At 40.8% G+C, this 21,754-nt stretch overlaps 1 protein-coding gene across 2 annotated transcripts in view; it reads left to right on the top strand.

Annotated features, from left to right (window-relative positions):
* LOC109890118 (kinesin light chain 1-like) overlaps positions 1-21,201 on the top strand; it is a 39,316-nt gene extending 18,115 nt beyond the window's left edge. The window contains exons 4-16 of one of the 2 annotated variants that reach the window (XM_020482079.2): positions 362-440; positions 803-1,031; positions 1,245-1,332; positions 1,927-2,028; positions 3,937-4,110; positions 4,634-4,733; positions 6,920-6,969; positions 7,522-7,577; positions 7,696-7,804; positions 8,185-8,301; positions 14,043-14,167; positions 18,569-18,632; positions 18,926-21,201. In XM_020482079.2, the coding sequence (XP_020337668.1) occupies positions 362-440; positions 803-1,031; positions 1,245-1,332; positions 1,927-2,028; positions 3,937-4,110; positions 4,634-4,733; positions 6,920-6,969; positions 7,522-7,577; positions 7,696-7,804; positions 8,185-8,301; positions 14,043-14,167; positions 18,569-18,632; positions 18,926-19,009 (1,377 nt within the window). In that variant the 3' untranslated portion in view covers positions 19,010-21,201. Of the gene's footprint in view, positions 1-361; positions 441-802; positions 1,032-1,244; positions 1,333-1,926; positions 2,029-3,936; positions 4,111-4,633; positions 4,734-6,919; positions 6,970-7,521; positions 7,578-7,695; positions 7,805-8,184; positions 8,302-10,515; positions 13,149-14,042; positions 14,168-18,568; positions 18,633-18,925 lie in introns of those variants that run through there. The other variant, XM_031828524.1, reaches the window with a different exon arrangement.
* Positions 21,202-21,754: the final 553 nt, after the last annotated feature.

The following is a 21,754-nucleotide window of genomic DNA, read 5'->3' as shown; positions in this document are numbered from 1 at the left end:
GTACGTGTCTGGGAATGCAAGGACAGAGGGTATGAATGTGGAAGGTGGGGTGGAGTGTTTCTAGTTCAGCCTGAAGGGAACCATGATGAGGTGCATGAGTCTCCTTGAGCACCCTGCTGTCTGTCAAACATTGACTCTAAATTCGATGGAAACTTCTTGTGGCCATCTGGGTTTTAAAGGCACAATGTAACTTTAATTTCTAGTCAAAAGCGCTACCCTGGCTGTTTGTAAACTGTGGGGTAGGTCTTGGCAAATGTAACTGCCACTGAGTATATAATTAGAATTCCACTCCTTAGACCAAACCAGATGTCCTGAAAAAGGATGAAATTGGCAATAAGCGACATTGTTGGTTTTTTTCCAGGAGGAGAAAGATGGAGAGTCTCCTAAAGATACACTGGACGACCTCTTCCCCAATGATGAGGAGGAAAACAGTCAAGGAAGTAAGCGGTCTGTCTACTACAACCATATCCTGCGTCGTCATACAGTATCGGATTAGTATAGATTCTTTCATGTTCATATCTTTGGTGCATAACGTCAAACAACAACCTGTTGCGTCATCTTATTTTTTATTTATTTAAGGTCTCATATTTGAAATGGAGTTGCTCTAATATTGAGCTGAGGACCCTCAAATCCGATAATTTTATTAGCACTGAACTGGCATTTTATTGGTCTTCAAATCTTTGTATTTTATTGATTGAGAATTCCAAATCCATATTATACGAACGTAAAACTCTGCGGCAACAGCCCAAACCTTCTAACTGTGAACAAACCGCATATGCCCCTGCCCCGTCCTCTCCTTCAGTGCCGCACCAGCATAACAGCGCAGCGGTGGCCGCAGCCCAGCAGGGTGGCTATGAGATCCCGGCCCGCCTGAGGACCCTCCACAACCTGGTTATCCAGTACGCCTCCCAGGGCCGCTACGAGGTGGCCGTGCCCCTCTGCAAACAGGCCCTGGAGGACCTGGAGAAGACATCCGGACACGACCACCCTGACGTGGCCACCATGCTCAACATCCTGGCCCTGGTCTACAGGTGTGTGTGTGTGGTTGAGTGTGTCTTTGTGTCGTAGCCCACCATATTAACCCTTCTCCTGCTGGAGCCGTGTTATCACAATTATGTGCGGCTGTCCTTTGTCATTATACTGTAACACCTCTGTAACCACACATTTTCACTCTGTACAGAGTGTATTCAGGATATTTTTCTTTTAGACTTATGTATTTCCCTTTTCTTTTTTCTTTTTTTCAGGGACCAGAACAAATACAAGGAGGCGGCTCACCTGCTCAATGACGCACTGTCTATCCGGGAGAAAACCCTTGGGAAAGACCACCCTGCGGTGAGCTAGTCTCCCGGATGGAGCAATCTCTTTTCTCACTTGACAAAAGGGACTTTTCTGCATTTTTTTGTTGTTGTTAATCTTTGGTTGGATATTAAGATTTGCTAGGACATGGGTTGGAGTTGGTCAGGTTGAAAACGCCGTTAGCGGCTCCAAGGGCTGGTTAATCCTAAAGCATGTGGGCCATTAATACATTACAGGAATGTACTATTTATCATGTTCCTAATGGCAAATCTGGTTGTCAGCACTTGGACAGGCATCTAGCCAGAGAGATGTTAGTTAATATGCATTCATACACATCCACATCACAGGCTCCTGGAAAGTACATGGGCATGATGGGAATGCAAAAGGTCCTCAGTCACTGTAGTGTAAAGTGCTCCCAAAGGTGAAATGTCTTATCACAAATTGTATAACTATTGTCAATTTATATTAATTTCATAATGTAGTGGTGTTAGACGTCTAAGATTACACATTTTGTAGTTGATTTGGTAGCACTAAAACAGTACAGGCTCCCTTGTTTGACTCACCTCACTGCAGGCACAGAGCAGCTACATAACATGAGGAAAGCTGCTCACTAATCCTTCTGTTTCTCAGGTGGCTGCGACACTGAACAATCTGGCAGTGCTGTATGGAAAGAGGGGGAAGTACAAGGAAGCTGAGCCCCTTTGCAAGAGGGCTCTGGAGATCAGAGAGAAGGTGGGTCCAGTGCAGTACATACCCAGTGCAGACATACTTGGTACAATGATACAATGTCAGTTCATTTGTGCTGTGCTACATTCAATTAGCAATGTTACCCATGAATGTACTCAACAATTGCACATGTCACAATCTGGAATTGAAAAGTAACTTTACATAGGTGGTGCTAATAACCGAAGTTCATCACCAGCTCATTAATCATTTTTAACTTGGCGAGACGTTGATATGAGGTCCTATTATATTTTTTGTAGCTTTGATGATAGCGGAGGTTCTTTAATAAATGATGCCGTCACTCTGTCCCATAACAGTTCTAATGGTTTCATGGCAGCCATAACACATCAATGTTTTATCATATATACAGTACCAGTCAAAAGTTTGGGCACACCTATTCATTCCATTCCTAATTTTTCTTTATTTTTACTATTTTCTACATTGTACAATAATAGTGAGGACATCATAACTATGAAATAACACATGGAATCATGTAATAACCAAAAAAGTGTTAAATAATTCAAATTATATTTAAGATTCTTCAAAGTAGCCACCTTTTGCCTTGATCACAGCTTTGCACACTCATTCTCTCAAACAGCTTCATGAGGAATGCTTTTCCAACAGTCTTGAAGGAGTTCCCACATATGCTGAGCACTTGTTGGTTGCTTTTTCTTCACTCTGCGGTCCAACTCATCCCAACCATCTCAATTGGGTCGAGGTCGGGTGATTGTGGAGGCCATGTCATTTGATGCAGCACTCATCACTCTCCTTGGTCAAATAACCCTTACACAGCCTGGAGGTGTGTTTAGGATCATAATCCTGTTTAAAAACAAATTATAGTCCCACTAAGCGCAAACCAGATGGGATGACGTATCGCTGCAGAATGCTGTGGTAGCCGTGCTAGTTAAGTGTGCCTTGAATTCTAAATAAATCAGTGTCACCAGCAAAGCACCATCACACCACCTCCATGCTTCACGGTGGGAACCGCACATGTGGAGATCCTCCGTTCACCTACTCTGCGTCTCACAAAGACACAGCGGTTGGAACCAAAAATCTCAAATTTGGCCTCATCAGACCAAAGGACAAACTTCCACCAGTCTAATGTCCATTGCTCGCGTTTCTTGGCCCAAGCAAGTCTCTTCTTATTGGTGGCCTTTAGTGGTTTCTTTGCAGCAATTTGACCATGAAGGCCTGATTCACGCAGTCTCCTCTAAACAGTTGCTGTTCAGATGTCTGTTATTTGGGCTGCAATCTGAGCTACAATTAACTCTAAGGAACTTATCTTCTGCAGCAGAGGTAACTCCGGGTCTTCCTTTTCTATGGCAGTTCTTAAAATGTTCCGCATTGACTGGCCATGTCTTGAAGTAATGATGGACTGTCGTTTCTCTTTGCTTATTTGAGCTGTTCTTGCCATAATATGAACTTGGTCTTTTACCAACTAGGGCTGTCTACTGTATGCCACCCCTACCTTGTCACAACATAACTGATTGGCTCAAATGCATTAAGAAGGAAATAAATTCCACAAATTAACTTTTAACAAGGCACACCTGTTAATTGAAATGCATTCCAGGTGACTACCTAATGAAGCTGGTTGAGAGAATGCTGTGAGTGTACAAAGCTGTCATTAAGGCAAAGGGTGGCTACTTTGAATAATCTAAAATATATTTTGATTTAACACCATTTGGTTACTACATGATTCCATATGTGTTAGTTAATAGTTTTGATGTCTTCACTATTATTCTGCAGTGTGTAAAATAAAGAAAAATCCTAGAATGAGTAGGTGTCAACTTTTGACTGAGACTTTATACAATACGTCCTTTCAGAATGAGTTGCTATCTCTAGAAATGTTCCAATGATTATTTGGCTGCACCTTAACTCGTGTTGGTTGATGCTTCTGTCCTCTCGCCTCCCATATAGGTGCTGGGCAAGGACCATCCTGATGTGGCCAAGCAGCTGAACAACCTGGCCCTGCTGTGCCAGAATCAGGGCAAGTACGAGGAGGTGGAGTACTACTACTGCCGTGCCCTGGAGATCTACGAGCGCCGGCTGGGCCCTGACGACCCCAACGTGGCCAAGACCAAGAACAACCTGGTGAGGGGGCTGCCTGGCTTGACTGCCGTGCTTGAGTGTACTGCTGCTCAGGGGTGAACAACTCACGTCTGCTGGTTTTCTCTTTCCTCTGACACTAATTGCACAAATCAGACAGTGGTTTCAAATTAAGAACAAAAACCAGCAGACACTAAGGCCATACGACACAGGTGTCAAACTAGTTCCACGGGGGGGGGGGGGGGGGGTGTGAACTGACTCCCGACACCTGATTGTCTAGGGCTTAATACAAATATTTAAAAGACACTAGGCTTTCCATGGAATGAATTTGACACCCCTGTCCTATGAGAACCAAAGTTGCTCATCCATACCATAGCTCTTTGATCCTGTTATGTTGTTTTTATTTATATTGGTATTAGACTAAACAAGATGGTGCAAGGATGAGAATGAACTTTGTTTTCCTTTTAAAGATCAAAAACCGTTATGGTTGCATCTGGTTCAGTGATTTGCTTTGTGCGTACTTATAGTTCAAAGGTGAAATGTCTGAACCTTTTCTCCCGTCTCCCAGGCTTCGTGTTACTTGAAGCAGGGGAAGTACAAGGAGGCGGAAATCCTTTACAAAGAGATCCTCACCCAAGCTCACGAGAAGGAATTTGGATCTGTGGATGGTGAGCAAACTAGTCCAAAACTCGAAAGGGCCACAACAAACACTTGGGGATAGTAGTCACTTTGCCTCCTTATTTGCAAACTTTTTTTTCAGAATGTTCTTAATCTACACAAAGTTACAGTACGATCTAGTGTTGCTTTCACATTAAATGGCTGTTCAGTCAATCGACATCGTGAGGCCATTTACATAAATCCTTATGTGAATTCAAAGTCTTCGGTTTCTAGAAGGAACAATAGAGCACCTGACTGTACTGACCATAGACGTACAATAAGTCTGTGGTTCTGACATTTTAGAACACCGTTCTTTCACACACAGCTAGTTTGCCAGCAGACAATGCTAACGGTGATTTGTCACATTTTGCCATCAATTGTTAGGATGGGTTATTATGACACCCAGTTAATGACAATGAAGTGTAGCGGTTCATTGCTAATGAGAACATAGTCAACATTCGACTTGAAGTACAGAATGGTGCAGGCTAGATCTAGCAGACTGATTTTAAGAGCTGTTCAAGAAATACTTCATTTTTGAATTTCTATATTATAAAGAAAGCAACTGGTTACTAAGAGTATAGAGAATATGAAAGGATTGTTTAGTATATTTAAAATTTAAAATAAATTTAGATATTTTTTTTTTTAAATTTAAGGGCTAACTAAACAATTATTTTTTGGTTAAATTACCCCATTGGAAGAAGAGAATTTGACTTCTTCCCATATTGAATGTATTGGAAACTTTTTCCTATTTTCTAGCATTTGCAAGCTGTACCTGATATGCAGATGAATGATAGTTTTCATTTGCGGTGTTACGGATGATCGAAGTGCCATAAAAGGTCTTCTTGAACTTTCTCTCTGAATGCCATATTATTGTAGGATAATCACTGGGCGTGTGCATATGATACACAGCAATGAAGGTAAGTGGAAACATTGGTGGGGGTTTTCCCAGAGTGAAATATGCACATATCTGAAACAAGAACAAAATCCAACTTGGTTTACATAGGTGTTTCTTATTATATTGCTCTCCATTTAATTATTTATTACCATTTGCGATACAAAGATATTTAAGTCTCGGTGTTGTGTGTCTTCATGCATGAGGGCATGGAATTGTCTAGACTTTGTTAGTGTTGTGTGTTTATTTTTTTATTTTATTTTTGTCTTGTGTAAAATTCCATACTTTGTTATACTTTATATAATAGTGGCATTGTATTTTTTGGTGTTTTTCTTTGGTTCTTCTGTCATGAAGTCGTCTCTTATTTCAAACCTTTCTTTGGAAATCCCTTCTTGAAGTAGTGTGACACAATGCCTTCGTAACACTGTTATAGGATCACATGTCATTTTTTTATACACAACATACATGATCACTTATAACTACTAGCATAATACTTATGTCGTTGTAAAGAAAACAAAGATTGGTTATCATACTGTTCAAAAAAAAAAATCAAAAATGGATGTGTCTTCATTATGATAGTGTTTTTCAGGCTTAAACATGCCAAGATATTTCAAGTAAGCTCCACATGTATGCTTCTTTACTGTACTTTCATTGTCTTTCGCAGTCACATGTTATGTTCTTGTTATGTTGAGTTTATTGAATGTTTTTGACATTGACAATATTCTGTTCATTTTATTTTGACATTTTTATGAAATCAATTAAATATGCAGAATTTTTTTTTATCCATAATGAAATTAAATGCTTTCATCAAAGGTATCTCTCAAGATGTAGCATGCAAAATGATGGGTTGACTTTGATTTGAGGTTTTAGAATTTTTACACACAAGTGCCTTTCATGCCAACTTTATTTTCACACATTTCTTTTTCCATATTCTCAATAAATTTGAGGCAGAATTGTGACTCTTGTCTCTCTCTTGAGTTTCTTACCATGCCAATATAATGCACGGTTAATTAACAAATAAGTCTCAATTGATTCTGTGAGGGGGTGGGGATGAATTTGAGGGATTATCAGAACTCTGGTCTCAGGTTGAGACAGCGTTTTAAAACCATTACTGAGATTGAGAGGCTGCGATACGATCTTGTCACAGGAAAAAAAGAAACAAAGTTGAACTAATGTTGCCTACATGTCAGCAAGGTGCAGCTGTCTACGTCTGTATCCTACCATTTGTTCAACGCCTGTCTGTTACTCGTTGGGTGTTTTTGCCAGCACACAGCACACCTTTCTCTTTCTCCTCTGTCTCTGCAGCTGAGAACAAACCCATCTGGATGCATGCTGAGGAGCGGGAGGAGTGCAAGGTAAAGTGTGTGTTTGTGTGTGTGTGAGCGGGCATGAACGGACATGTGGCAGGGGTGCCAATTCTTTTCAGGAACGCCTATTTGTTTACTTGTCAATTCGGTTTGGTCCCGTGTTGCTCAGTTGGTAGAGCATGGCGCTTGAAATCACCAGGTTTGAGGGTTTAATTCCCATGGGGGACCAGTAAGAGAACATTAAAATGTGTGTACTCACTGCTGTAAGTTGCTCTGGATAAGAGTGTCTGCTAAATGACAAAAATTAGGGGGAAGAATGCTTAGACGCAGCGATATGACATCATACACCGAGGCAGCAACTTCCTGCTAGCTGAAAACAACAAAAAGCTTTTCCCAAGCATGCCTCAAGGTGCACATTGCTAACAGTCAGTAGTGGTGGTCTGGACAGATTTAAATTCTGTTTTCTGTAAGCAGGATGTTGACCCACTGTGTTTGTTTGTCATAGCTGAGTCATTTTCAAAAATGTGAGGGGTTTCCCTTTCTGTGATTTAAAATAATAATAATTTGCTCCTCTATCCAACTCTATTTTTCTATCACCAGAGCAAAGACTGCTATGGAGATTATGGCGGCTGGTATAAAAACTGCAAGGTGAACAGGTAAGAAAATAAGTCCACTTAAAGACTTGTAAGCACTACCGAAGTAAAGGAATGGTACTGATTAGCGTCACTTCAGTGATTTTGAAGTGACCTTGCTGTGTGTGTGTCTGTCTATCAGCCCCACTGTCAACACCACGCTACGTAATCTGGGAGCTCTGTACCGCCGGCAAGGCAAGATGGAGGCCGCTGAGACCCTGGAGGAGTGTGCCTTGAGGTCCCGAAAACAGGTCCGCTTCTCTCTCTCTCTCACACACATTAACCCTCAAATGTATAAAAACGCACACACGTTCAAGCTTAAATCCACACTATGAAATCCAAACTTGTGTATATTCAGTTATGGAAATGCTTGAACTGAATGTTGACATTCAGAGACTTTAAGATCTATTGTTGCATATTGAGTATTAGTATTTCCCTATTTATTGTTTGCCTTTGATCCAGGGCACATCCATATATTCATGGACTATTTTGCTTGATTGTGTGTTTGTGACTGCATCGTTTACTAATCAGTAGCACCATCGTTTACCAATCAGTTGCACCAATTACTTTCAATAATAATGGAAGAACAAAAGGTGAAATTATATTGGAAGGATTTGTGTGTTTTGTTCAGGGTGGGGTGGAGCTGCAGAGAGACGGAGACAGGAGGAGGAGCAGGGAGAGTCTGAGCAGCGTAAAATATGAGAGCCCCTCTGAAGCAGGGGAGGACGGCAGCGTGGACTGGAACGGGGTGAGTGCACTGCACAGACACACACCTAAGCCTTCTTATATTATTTAGGAAGGCATTGAGTGCATATGTACTGTAAAATATATACAAAAGTATGTGGACACCCCTTCAAATTAGTATATTAGGCTATTTCAGCTGCACCCGTTGCTGACAGGTGTATAAAATCGAGCACACCGCCATGCAATCTCCATAGGCCACCATTGGCAGTAGAATGGCCTTATAAAAGAGCTCAGTGACTTTCAACGTGGCACCATCATAGGATGCCACCTTTCCAACAAGTCAGTTTGTCAATTTCTGCCCTGCTAGAGCTGCCCCGCTCAACTGTAAGTGCTGTTATTGGGATGTGGAAACGTCTAGGAGCAACAACGGCTCAGCTGCGAAGTGGTAGGCAACACAAGCTCACAGAATGGGACAGTTGAAGCGTGTAAAAATCATCTGTCCTCACTCACTACCGAGTTCCAAACTGCCTCTTCAAGCAAAGTCAGCACAAGAACTGTTTGCTGGGAGCTTCACGAAATGGGTTTCGATGGCAGTCCGATGGATGAGCCCGGGTTTGGCGGATGCTAGGAGAACGCTACCTGCCCCAATGCATAGAGCAAACTGTAAAGTTTGGTGGAGAAGGAATAATGGTCTGAGGCTATTTTTCATGGTTTGGGCTATGCCCCTCAGTTCCGGTGAAAGGAAATCTTAACGCTACAGCATACAATTACATTCTAGACTATTCTGTGCTTCCAACTTTGTGGCAACAGTTTGGGGTAGGCCCTTTCCTGTTTCAGCATGACAATTCCCTGTGCACAACACCATACAGAAATGGTTTGTCGAGATTGGTGTGGAAGAACTTTACTGCCCTGCACAGAGCCCTGACCTCAACCCCATCGATCACCTTTGGAATGAATTGGAATGCTGACTAGGAGCCAGGCCTAATCGCCCAACATCTATGCCCGACCTCACTAATGCTCTTGTTGCTCAATGCAAGCAAGTGCCCGCAGCAATGTTCCAACATCTAGTGGAAAGCCTACGCAGAAGAGTGGAGGCTGTTAATTAAAGCAGCAAAGGTGGGACCAACTTGATATTAATGCCCATGATTTTGGAATGAGATGTTCGACGAGCACTTGTCAATCCAGAAAACATGTTATTTATATCCTCTAATAATGTATTTTATATATTATACTTGGTTTAATATATACTAGGTATACATGACAGACTGACCAGGTGAATCCAGGTGAAAGCTATAATCCCTTATTGATGTCACTTGTTAAATCCACTTCAATCAGTGTAGATGGAGGGAGACTGGTTGAAGAGGGATTTTTAAGCCTTGAGACATCGATTGTGCCATTCAGAGGGTGAATGGACAAGGCAAAAAATGTAAGTGCCTTTGAACAGGGTATGGTAGTAGGTGCCAGGCGCACCGGTTTGTGTCAAGAACTGCAAAGCTGCTGGGTTTTTCACGTTCAACAGTTTCCCGTGTGTATCAAGAATGGTCCACCACCCAAAGGACATCCAGCCAACTTGACAAGACCGTAGGAAGCATTGGAGTCAACATGGGCCAGCATCCCTGTGGAACTCTTTCGACACCTTGTAGAGTCCATGCCTTGACGAATTGAGGCTGTTCAATATTAGGAAGGTGTTCCTAATGTTTGGTATACTCGGTGTATAATGGTTTCTAATCAGTTTTAAAGCAGATTCTCCACAGCCCTGCTCCCTACTGTAGATGGCTAGGTGCACGCTGCATTGCAGGGTGAGCAGACTGCCAAGGTGCCCCTCGAGTCCCACTGCGGTTCACACTGATTGTCATTAGCTGACTCATCGATATTGCGTTCAGTGCAGCGTAGCGAATACTACAAAAGCTTTGACTTCTCGAAACCTTTTCAAATGATTACTGTGGTTTATAATTGTCATCATTTGTGGCCCTACACTGTGTCTTCTACATGTAATTCTTTATGACAAATGCAAGTGTGCAGTCATGTTTGATACTGATTTGATTTATATTGGTCATAAAATAATGTTCTAAGCTTTGTTCTAATCTTGCTATGTTCCTCTCTAGAATGGTGTGTTAACCTTGTTTTTCTGCCTGTCATTTTTTTTCTTCCTCTTTTTTGTATCTGTCTCTTTCTCCCTGTTCTGGTTCTCAATCTCTCTCTTGTATTGGTCTCTTTCTCTCTCCACTTTTCTTCTTGTTCTCTTCTCTCTTTGTCCATTCATTCATTCATTCATTAGGCCTAAATCAGCGGGATGACCTTCCTCCGCCTCACTCTTCTCAACCAATCAAAATCAAGCCAATCGTATCAAAATGGATGCCCCTCGTCATTTCCTCTGTGTGAAGCCTTCTAATCTCTCATGGAGGACTCCTCCTTCATCCCCACTCCAAATCCTGGCCCAAACTGATTATACCTTTCACTGCCCCCTCTTTCTCTCCCCTCCTTTGTCACTCTCACACTGCCACGCATTGCTCTCTATCTTCTTCTACACTCTACCCCTCGTCTCCTTGTCTCTTGCCCTCTTCTTGCGTTTTCTTTATACCTAATTTTCTATCTAGTTATCTTCCTATCTCATTCATGCCCACTGATTTCTCTCATCATTCTGCATCATCTTTCAGCCCTTCTCTTCCTCTATCCATCTCTCCCCCTCTGTCCCTCCCTTTCTCTTGCTGTGTCATCACTTGTATAGTGTGTATTATATTCTAACCAATAAGATGTTGGACAGTGGCACCAGAGGCCAATTGAACACTGAAACTTAACTATCAAAGCTTCGGATTGGTTGTTTGATTTTCCCTCTTCTGTTCTCCTTGTATGCAAATATGATTGTTTTTAAATTGATCTTCCAACAAGCAGTTATAACGGCATCAATTATTAGTCCACTACCAAATGAGACCAGTCAGAATTTTTATCCCGTTTTGTTATCGCTATAACATTATTTGCCACTGAAGAGCAACTAGCTACAGTAGTGGTTTTATTTTGCTGCAGCCAGCTTTTTGCCCTGACGTTTGACCAGGATTGAACTACCTAGGTGCCTTTTTTTTTTTTTTTACTTATTTTGTTATCTTGCTACTTGTTTTAAGTGTGACCATGACCCTTGTTAAATATTTATGCGTACTATTATGTTATATAGGAGGAAATGTAAGAAAATAAACAAATATTGTGACACTATTATGATTCCAAGTCACGTCGCCACTTACAAGCACCTTTTGAGTTTACACATCGATTACTTGTGTTATTGAGATGTGTATCTGTCTCCTGTTTTATTTTGTTTACTTTGAAATAGTTTCTTATAGCATAGTGTTTATCATAATGCTTATTTCTTTGCATTGTCCCTCTAAGCAATTGCTTAATATTTTAAGCCATTATTATTATTATTATTATTATATAGCCATAAGTTTAGGAATTATGGTATTGACTTTTTAAAGAGGAACAGCTTGCGAACTGTAGAATAAATGTTTGAATTTAATGGCATTTTGCAAATTGCTTCTCCAAACCCATCTTGAAAAAAATATATATAATCATCTGTAATTATGCTCCAAGCGAGATCTTGTTTCATGTTTTGAAGTAGCCAATGAAAAGGGACACAAACAGCAGATACACAAATTAATATACACTCTGCCGCACAAAGTTGTTGTATTTGACTTTGTATTTTGTAAGCTTCCAAGTGAAATTTTGTGAGGTCCATTATTTGGTTTTACCTTGATGGTCCTCTTGTTGTTCCTTTCATAGCTCTCCCTCTTGTTATCCTCTCGTCTTAAAAGCCTGCTTTACCCTGCCATGGCGTAAGGCAGTCATAACAGCTTATGTTAGTTTATGACACCACTATGAATAGCCATGGCACACATGCAATTACCAAGGTTAGCTATCTTGTCAGCCAACAACCTAGTTACCTTGAACACAGTAACATGAGACCTAGCTGGTTGCTCAAAAGCTATACGTTATAAATTGACATGAGATTTTATGAATACTGCTGATGACTATTGTTATGCTACGCTTTTAGCAGCTTAAAGATCGACTTTCGGTTGGGGATTGAAGTTGGGTGTGATCATATTGTGAGACATCTTTGAACAGTTATGTTTCCTCACTGTAAAGATGTTTCAAACAATGCTGTTTCTTGAAAAGTACTCACTGATGTCTACGACTTAACTGTCCCAGTTTCTTTTGTATTTCCCATGTTTAAGTCACTTTTAGTTTAGTTAGTATAAATATAGAATGAGGGGAAACAATGTATTTTAGTCTGTGTAGTACTAGTAACTAACCTTTTGAGCTAGCCAGTTGTTTCAGCATTAGCCAACACCACCAAATTGAAGTTGCCTGTATGCCATGTAGTTACTCTAAGCACTTTATCGATGATATAATAACTCTGTTTCACAATCCGTGCAGGTATGTACTCGATTATAGTAGATTTACAGAATGGTTTAAAAGTGCATGTGCTATACCAAAACTGATGCGGTACTATGAGACTATTAGTTCAAGTAGTTCAAGTGTATTTTAAAGTAATTATGCTATTGTTATCGTATGAAAATGCAATTCCACTTAACTGTGGCATTTTAGCATCTCCGTGAACGCCGCAAACAGATTAAATATACATATAAAAAATTAGCAGTAATTGTAGAGCCAAAGCAGTAGTAGTGGAGCTAGCCAATTCTGACACACACTGGCTGGCTGGTAGGCCTATGTAGTGGAGCAATTTAGCTGTGTCATACTTTTTTTCATTGGTCCATCTGTTGAATGTTGTGCTCTCCATTACTGGTTCTCCTCTCCCGGCATTGCGTAGGCCTACGCACACCCTCGCTTGTTGTGTTGTGATGAATGTGTCTCTTAACCTTGTTTGACATCGACTGAAAATAAAGACTTTCATTTTGGGCTTTTCTTTGGCTGGATGTTTTGTGTAAAACGACCTGAGGGGGAACCGCACATCCGATATGCTCTCCTCCCTCCCTCTGGAGTCCATTGACCTAGTATCACTACCCGGAAGCTCTGGCGCATGATGGCTTCACTGCCATACTAAAATGTAGTACACAGCAATAGGCTGCAAATTAATCCAATTACATTTCACCACCTTCTACCTGAAGTGTGCACTTGTACATTCTCCCTCGAAGTGTGTCAGTTTAAGGACTGAAGGTTTACTTCCGTGGTGGTGTGGCATCAAAGACTAGTTTCTCAAAGCAAAGAACATTTCTACAGCTTCATCTTATTCATGCATTCTTGTTTGAAATGTACGGTATTATCTTCAACACACTGTAAATTCCTATCTCTCCAGCCCCCTACTGGAGAAGTACTGATTTTGAAATAATGCCCTTGACTATGCCTTAGTAAGGGCAGGGTTTGGTTCGGTAGCTTCTCATCTGCAGCCTTCATTTGTACTGGTCTGAAAAATACTGAACAGTATAAAACCATAGGGTGGCTACCAATTTGTGGACTTGATTTTTAATCTTCCAGTACTAACCCTAACCCACCATAACAGATGAAGGAAAGGAGACAAGGTGAGTATGAGTAAGCCACTTTACTAGATACAACCCTGGAGAGCTACAAAGTCTGCAGGTTTTTGTTCTAGGCCAGCGCAAAAAACATATTGGGTATGGTGAAGGAAGTTTCAGGCTGGCAGCCTAGATTCATTGCTGATGATTTTTGGACACAGTTTTCCAAAGCAATCTGATATGTTTGGGCTGGACTGGAATAAAAATGGGCACACCCCTGGGGTCTATCAGGAAGGGATTGGGAGACTGAGTTTACAGGACTGTCTGACCCTGGGCGTTGTTTCAGGATGGCAGTTTGGTTCTGAGGAGAGCAGGATCGATGGGGAAGCTCCGGGACGTCATACGGCGAAGCAGCGAGATGCTGGTGAAGAAACTACAGGGGAACGGTCCCCCCGACCCACGCAACCCCCAGTAAGAGAGACAAACATGCACAAATACACAGTGCCTAGTGAGTTCTCACACCACATGCAGTTAACATTTTTGCTGCCTTAAAGCTACAATATGTAAGACTTTTTCATTCAATTGGCTCTAAATGGCCATAAAAGTGGCAAGGATGAGAGAATAAAATGCTTTGACGATTACATGATAACTTCGGACCGCAGTGTTGCCTCTGGCAAATCAAATCAAACTTTATTTGTCACATGCGCCGAATACAAGTGTAGACCTTATCTTGAAATGCGTACTTATAAGCCCTTAACCAACAGTGCAGTTCAAGAATAGTTAAGAAAATATTTACCACATAAATTGGTAAAGTCCGCAAAAACAACATCAATGGAGAAGTCAACATACATGTGTAAGTAAAAACAAATGCAAATCAGTTCGAAAATGTGCTACTAATGAACACGTCTCGTAATAAGTAATGTTTTTGTTTGGTTATCTTTTGGAAATTGTAGAAATTAAACATTTTCCTTCAGAAGTTCAGGCTAGGCAGGCTAACGTTAGTTAGCTCACTTAAACTCGCCCCATTCCGTACAAATGTGCGCAACCGCAAAATTCAAACGAGGCTACAAAGAAAACTAATTGGACTGTAGCGACTGCGTTGACTTCAACATCTGGGGTGTGAACCTCGTTTCTATTCAGCGTTGATCGACATGGTAATGGCTCTATAGTATTGGAGAAAAGTTGAGAACTGACCCTCCGTTAGATTGTGACGTGTCATGCCGTAACGTACAGCACGCATAAAGCAACTATTTATTACAATCTCTCTCCACCAGGTGTAGCACTTCCCTCATCCTTTAAAAACAAGAAATGGACAGTGACGGGGGTAAGGGGGGAAACCTAGTAATTTTTTGCGTCATCACTGCAAGCGATCGTTCTCAAAGCCGACACATTATATAAACTCTTTATAGTGTTTTATTTACATTTTAGAGGCGATAAATTGGACAGATCGAGTGGGGAAAAAAGCAATTTTCCCACACAACATCTCTACTCACTATCACGCATTAGTTTCGCTTCCACACCCGCCATTTTTAAAAGACCCAACGTGGCTCATTGCCTTCTTGAATCATGCAGAAACGGGCAGCGTGTGGGGGTCATGTAATTGATTCTGTTGGAAAGGGGAGAAATTGTGCTTTACAATGGTATTGACATTACAGTTGATCTGGAAGTATTACGTTTTTGGGGGCGCTAAAATAAGGTCAATTGTACGGACCATGGCGATGTACAAAAGTGAGGTGAGTTTACGTGAATTAATTTGCTAGCTTTCATACAGTAGGTATACATTGTAATGAAACAGGCAGGTAAAAAAGCATGCTCGTGCTCCCTTGCGTCATGATACGTCATCAGAAGTGTCCACTTAATTTGAGGGCTGAGGGGATAGGGTGTGTCTTTTAAGTGTTTGACTGCGTTTTAAACTCATAAAAGACACACCCTCCTCCACTTACCCTCGCCTTATGCCCTTGGGGGATTCCCGCTGCCACCTTTGTCGTTGGTGCAAATGATTATAGCCAAACAAGGGAAGTTGGCAACGTAAAGCCCCTCAGCCTTCGTTCACTCCGGGCCTGAAACGCTCCATAATTCAATTTGCGATGATTGTACATCCTCTAAGCAAAGTTCGCCAAAACTTAATTAACCAACACTTAATATGGAGAAGTCCACATACAAGTGTAAGTAACAACTAATGTAAATACGTTACAAATTGTGCTACTAATGCACATGACGGCTCAAACACATATCATAAAAGTAATGATGTTTTTGTTTGGTTAGCTTTTGGAAATCACACTTATACATTTGTATTTTTCGATTTACCTGATATACACTGCTCAAAGAAATAAAGGGAACACTAAAATAACACATCCTAGATCTGAATGAATGAAATATTCTTATTAAATACTTTTTTCTTTACATAGTTGAATGTGCTGACAACAAAATCACACAAATTATCAAGGTAAATCTAATTTATCAACCCATGGAGGTCTGGATTTGGAGTCACACTCCAAATTAAAGTGGAAAACCACACTACAGGCTGATCCAACTTTGATGTAATGTCCTTAAAACAAGTCTAAATGAGGCATGCTCCTGATGAGGTGGCGGATGGTCTCCTGAGGGATCTCCTCCCAGACCTGGACTAAAGCATCCGCCAAATCCTGGACAGTCTGTGGTGCAACGTGGCGTTGGTGGATGGAGCAAGACATGATGTCCCAGATGTGCTCAATTGGATTCAGGTCTGGGGAACGGGCGGGCCAGTCCATAGCATCAATGCCTTCCTCTTGCAGGAACTGCTGACACACTCCAGCCACATGAGGCCTAGCATTGTCTTGCATTAGGAGGAACCCAGGGCCAACCGCACCAGCATATGGTCTCACAAAGGGGTCTGAGGATCTCATCTAGGCAGTCAGGCTACCTCTGGCGAGCACATGGAGGGCTGTGCGGCCCCCCAAAGAAATGCCACCCCACACCATGACTGACCCACCGCCAAACCGGTCATGCTGGAGGATGTTGCAGGCAGCAGAACGTTCTCCACTGCGTCTCCAGACTGTCACGTCTGTCACATGTGCTCAGTTTGAACCTGCTTTCATCTGTGAAGAGCACAGGGCGCCAGTGGCGAATTTGCCAATCTTGGTGTTCTATGGCAAATGCCAAACGTCCTGCACGGTGTTGGACTGTAAGCACAACCCCCACCTGTGGACGTCGGGCCCTCATACCACCCTCATGGAGTCTGTTTCTGACCGTTTGAGCAGACACATGCACATTTGTGGCCTGCTGGAGGTCATTTTGCAGGCCTCTGGCAGTGTTCCTCCTGCTCCTCCTTGCACAAAGGCGGAGGTAGCGGTCCTGCTGCTGGGTTGTTACCCTCCTACGGCCTCCTCCACATCTCCTGATGTACTGGCCTGTCTCCTGTTAGCGCCTCCATGCTCTGGACACTACGCTGACAGACACAGCAAACCTTCTTGGCACAGCTCGCATTGATGTGCCATCCTGGATGAGCTGCACTACCTGAGCCACTTGTGTGGGTTGTAGACTCTGTCTTATGCTACCACTAGAGTGAAAGCACCGCCAGCATTCAAAAGTGACCAAAACATCAGCCAGGAAGCATAGGAACTGAGAAGTGGTCTGTGGTTATCACCTGCAGAACCACTCCTTTATTGGGATGTCTTGCTAATTGCCTATAATTTCCACCTGTTGTCTATTCCATTTGCACAAAAGCTTGTGAAATCTATTGTCAATCTTCACAATCGGAGGGTCCTGGAGTATTAAACAGGGGTGCCAATATATTTGATCCTTGTCTTTTAGAGAGTTTTATTTACTTATTACTTGTTTAACAAAATCTATTTCTCTGAGCAATTGTATTCGTATAAAATACTATAATTGTAAAAAATAATATAAATTATATTGCTCAGTATTTATTCTATACAATTTTTGTTTGCTGATCTTTTGCCAATAATTTTGGGCCTGACTACATACTTTCGATCTGGTTTTAGACATTCAATTAGTGATGCACCGGTGTGGATATTTTCGGCTGTTACCAATATCCTATTTATTTTTTATTTTTATGGCCTCAACCATTCTAGCACAGATCGAAGCTGCAACCAAGTTGCTATGTTCATGACGCTATTAAGAAAAGATGTGAAATGACTTGAATATGGGAAAGGTTAAAAAAATATATATTTGCATCACAAAGTGGCTGAGGAAATTAGGTGCTTTGGAGGCTGAATGGGGCTTTAAATGCCAAAATAGCCAATAATGTCAAACGTGATTAATTTCAGTACAATGTTTCTCCCACCTGCCTGTATCCCCATCTGATTTCCATGCTGTCTCAATAGTGTCAAAATACCATTTTATATGTATAATATATATATATTTAGATGACTATTCACACACTGGAGATTATTTTAACCAAGAATCTAAAAAAATACATTTGTATCCCCTCTCCACTCCGATCTTCATTATCTTAATTGTGTTTCTGCAACTACAGCACCTCAAGTCTGACACTGCGTTTTTGGTTAAGGATAATGCTCCAGTTTTGTTTTTTACAGCTATTGTCTTCCACTTTATTAGGACCACCAACCCAGCATTTCTGTATAAGATTCAGTTGAAGATAAATAGCACAAAAATCATCTTAAATGTACTGTTATATTAATGATTATTCTCACACAAAGCAAATGCACTTGACAACTGTGTAAACAAATTAAAATGTTGTGACATTAATTTGACACACAAATTCACACAACATGATACATCCCTCTATTCATTCTAGGTATAGTACCCTTCAGTGGCCTCACACGAACAAAGACACACACACACACACTCGCCAAAGCATAAGACAGTTCATCTAAATGTGCTTAAATGAAAATGCTTTGTTTTTCTTTGCAGTATGAAACGAGCTGCCTCTCTGAACTATTTGAACAAGAGAAGTGATGACGATGACTCCTTTCAGGTAACACGTCCCCTAGTTGATATAGCGATATTCAATACTAGCTTAGTTTGCATTATGGCCTTGTAGCAACTTATCAGCTGCCTGCTGAATAGTTCACCGTAGTTCACCCAGGACCAAGATACCTGTTCTAAAAACACCCCCACCATTCTCTCTTTTCAGAATCAGGTTTAGTCATAAAGCATGACCTTGTATTTAAAAAATAAAAGAAAATCTGTATTTCTTACATTTTCTCTCTCTTTCTCTGTCACCCTATCTCTCTCCTCCTGTCTCTGTTTCTCTCGTTCTCTTTACAGAGTCCAGCAGGTGGCAGGAGGCTAAGGCAGAGCAGGAACCTGAGTTCCAGTACTGTTGAGCTCTACAGTGGAACTGGAAACTGAACACACACACTCCCAACAGTTTTACCAAATATTATGTTTAATTCTAAACCTAAATTCTGTAGTTTCCATTCCTACATTTAAACACTGTTTAATGTTATTGCTGATTTCTAGACATTGTATTAATTTTGTAGACTTTCTGTAGAATACAAAAAATATATATTGTAAAAATGTGCTTGGTTTTAATGTCATTGATCTATTGTGAGATTAGACCGCGAGAATCCTTACTGCTTGGCTTAGTTTGATACAAATCCCCTTAAGGTGCTCTGTGCAATCAGATACCCAGGACAGTATATTGTGGACAATAGTGTTTCCCATGGAGATCAAGCCTGGATCTATTATTCACTATACCCGCAGCTTCCGAAAGCATGGTGGGTCAGTACTCTTCCCAAATCAGAGAGGATTATTATTTTCAAGAGCTGTCCAATTGAGTTATTACGCTTCTTTTTGCAGTGTTTTCTCCCCCTTTCCATAACCATGAAGATACTCGGTACTGTAGTTAAATAGTAATTAAGTCACAAAGATGTTATTCATGAATTTAGAACATAGAATCAAATATATCTGCGATTGAAAGGGATACTTCACCTAATAAAAGTGTACACAAAGAAAATTGTTTATGGAACCAGATATTTCTTGTTTATATAGGGAGCTCCCGAGTGGAGCAGTGGTCTTAGGCACTGCATCTCCGTGCTAGAGGTGTCACTACCTGATTCGATTCCAGGCTGTATCACAACCGGCTGTGATTGGGAGTCCCATAGGATGACGCACAATTGGCCCAGGGTCGTTAGGGTTTGGCCGGGGTAGGCTGTCATTGTAAATAAGAATATGTTCTTAACTGACTTGCCGAGTTAAATAAAAAAATATAGCTGTTACTACAGCTTAGCCTTTAGCATGGTTGAGTGTAAAACAATTAAAGTGGTGCCAGGACCGCTGGTAGCTTGTTCCAAATGACTTTTTTTTTTTACCATGTTCATTAGTTAGGGTGTTCCTCAGAGATTTTCAAGTTAAAGGAGCAATATGAGCACAAATAACTCTGGGGGAATGGCAGCTACTGAAATCAACCTTAATCTCAGTACTTACTCAGTAAAGGTCAAATGTCATGATGTAATTATCATTTTAGGTTAGATTGTAACCACATATTGACCTGGTTATTTTCCGTTTCTTCAGGCTCTGTATAAGAAAGTAATACAGTAATTATTTATCTCAGGGTCCGGGATCTAGTGTTTCCCAAGGCTATACTTTACAATGCTGTATCTTAGTTCTAATTCATGCTATACGGGTTCCAAAAGGATCCTTTGGGTGTCCCCAAAGAAGAAACCTTTTTGGTTCCTGGTAGAACTCTTTTGTGTTCCATGTAGAACCCTCTGTGTCAAGGGTTTTATATGGAACTAAGAAGGGTTCTACTTGGAACCAAAAAGGGTTCTTGAAAGGTTTCTCCTATGGGGACAGCCGAAGAACCCTTTTAGGTTCTAGATAGCACCTTTTTTTTCTAAGAGTATAGCCATATCTTCGCTGTTCTTGATCTGTTTGTGCTCTTGACCACTCCATTGCACATTCTCAAGCCCAACAGTCTAGCCTCACAGCAGAATTGTCATGTTTGGCATGATAATAAGTGACATCTAAGTTGGCATGATAGCACAAACAGACAGGCGAAGGCTAACTTTTGTATGGATGTCAAAATGTTTCAATGTTGAAGAGTGAAGGTAACAAACAAAAAATTCTATAGATTTTCCTCCCTAAGAACATTACTGGATTGATACCAAAAGTAATACTTTTTTTTTCATTCAATCATTCAAGAGATAAGTTCCTTTAGATTTATTTACCAGTTGTAGCACAGATATTCAATTATATAATGAAAAAGGATTCTACTTAAATATAATGATTGATAACGTTTTATTGAGTTTGTATTATTCAGTCATGTGAATATAGTATTGAACTAAAAAAGATCATTGGGCTTTAATTGTGAATGCTTTTTTAAATGATTCATATTTGTTTAAATATGATTGTAAGATTTAAAATGTATCACTTTGCTGCTATATGTGTGTTTATATGTAGATGAGTTTTTTTAATTAAGATGACTCACTGTGGTGTAAAACTGATTGTTTAACATTCTCAGGGTATGATATTCATCTCATGTGATCATTTTCAGTCAGAATTCCTTCATTGAATGCAAATAAACACGAAATAAAATAGCTGCTATCATGTCCTGGTATTTATTATTACTAACCTTTTGATAGCCTGTGATGACAGTGAACATAATGTAGGCACAACGCTCTGTGCCTATGCATAACTGCAACAACAAACAATGTCATGTCATGTCAGTGCTGGGTAATCATAGCAAGCCGTCAGCTTGTCTTGAGAAAATGAATCAAATTATTTAACTTATCAAGGGTTATTGCTTTTCTGATAATGGAAATGGAATAGAACAGAATATAGAATAGAATTAACAAAATTGAGCCCGAGGAGGAATCGAGCCCTAATGATAAACTATCATTTTAAGAGTCAAGTATAGTGCAGGCATCGTTTAATGGAACACTGGTGGCTGACATACCAAGGATTTATATAAACCATATTTATAAAAATCATTGTTATTCACACCGTCTTCGGTTTGACGTAGCACATGTTTTATTTTCCAAGGACATGCACACGTGACACCCCCGCTTCCTATCGCACAGCGGCATTGAGTACCGTTCTCATCGCAGCAGGATATTATGCTGGCAGCACGACCGGGGATTTATTTTTGCAGAG

Source organism: Oncorhynchus kisutch, linkage group LG1, assembly GCF_002021735.2.
Source record: "Oncorhynchus kisutch isolate 150728-3 linkage group LG1, Okis_V2, whole genome shotgun sequence".
In the NCBI taxonomy this organism is placed as follows: domain Eukaryota; kingdom Metazoa; phylum Chordata; class Actinopteri; order Salmoniformes; family Salmonidae; genus Oncorhynchus; species Oncorhynchus kisutch.
This window is presented reverse-complemented; position numbering and strand designations above follow the sequence as displayed.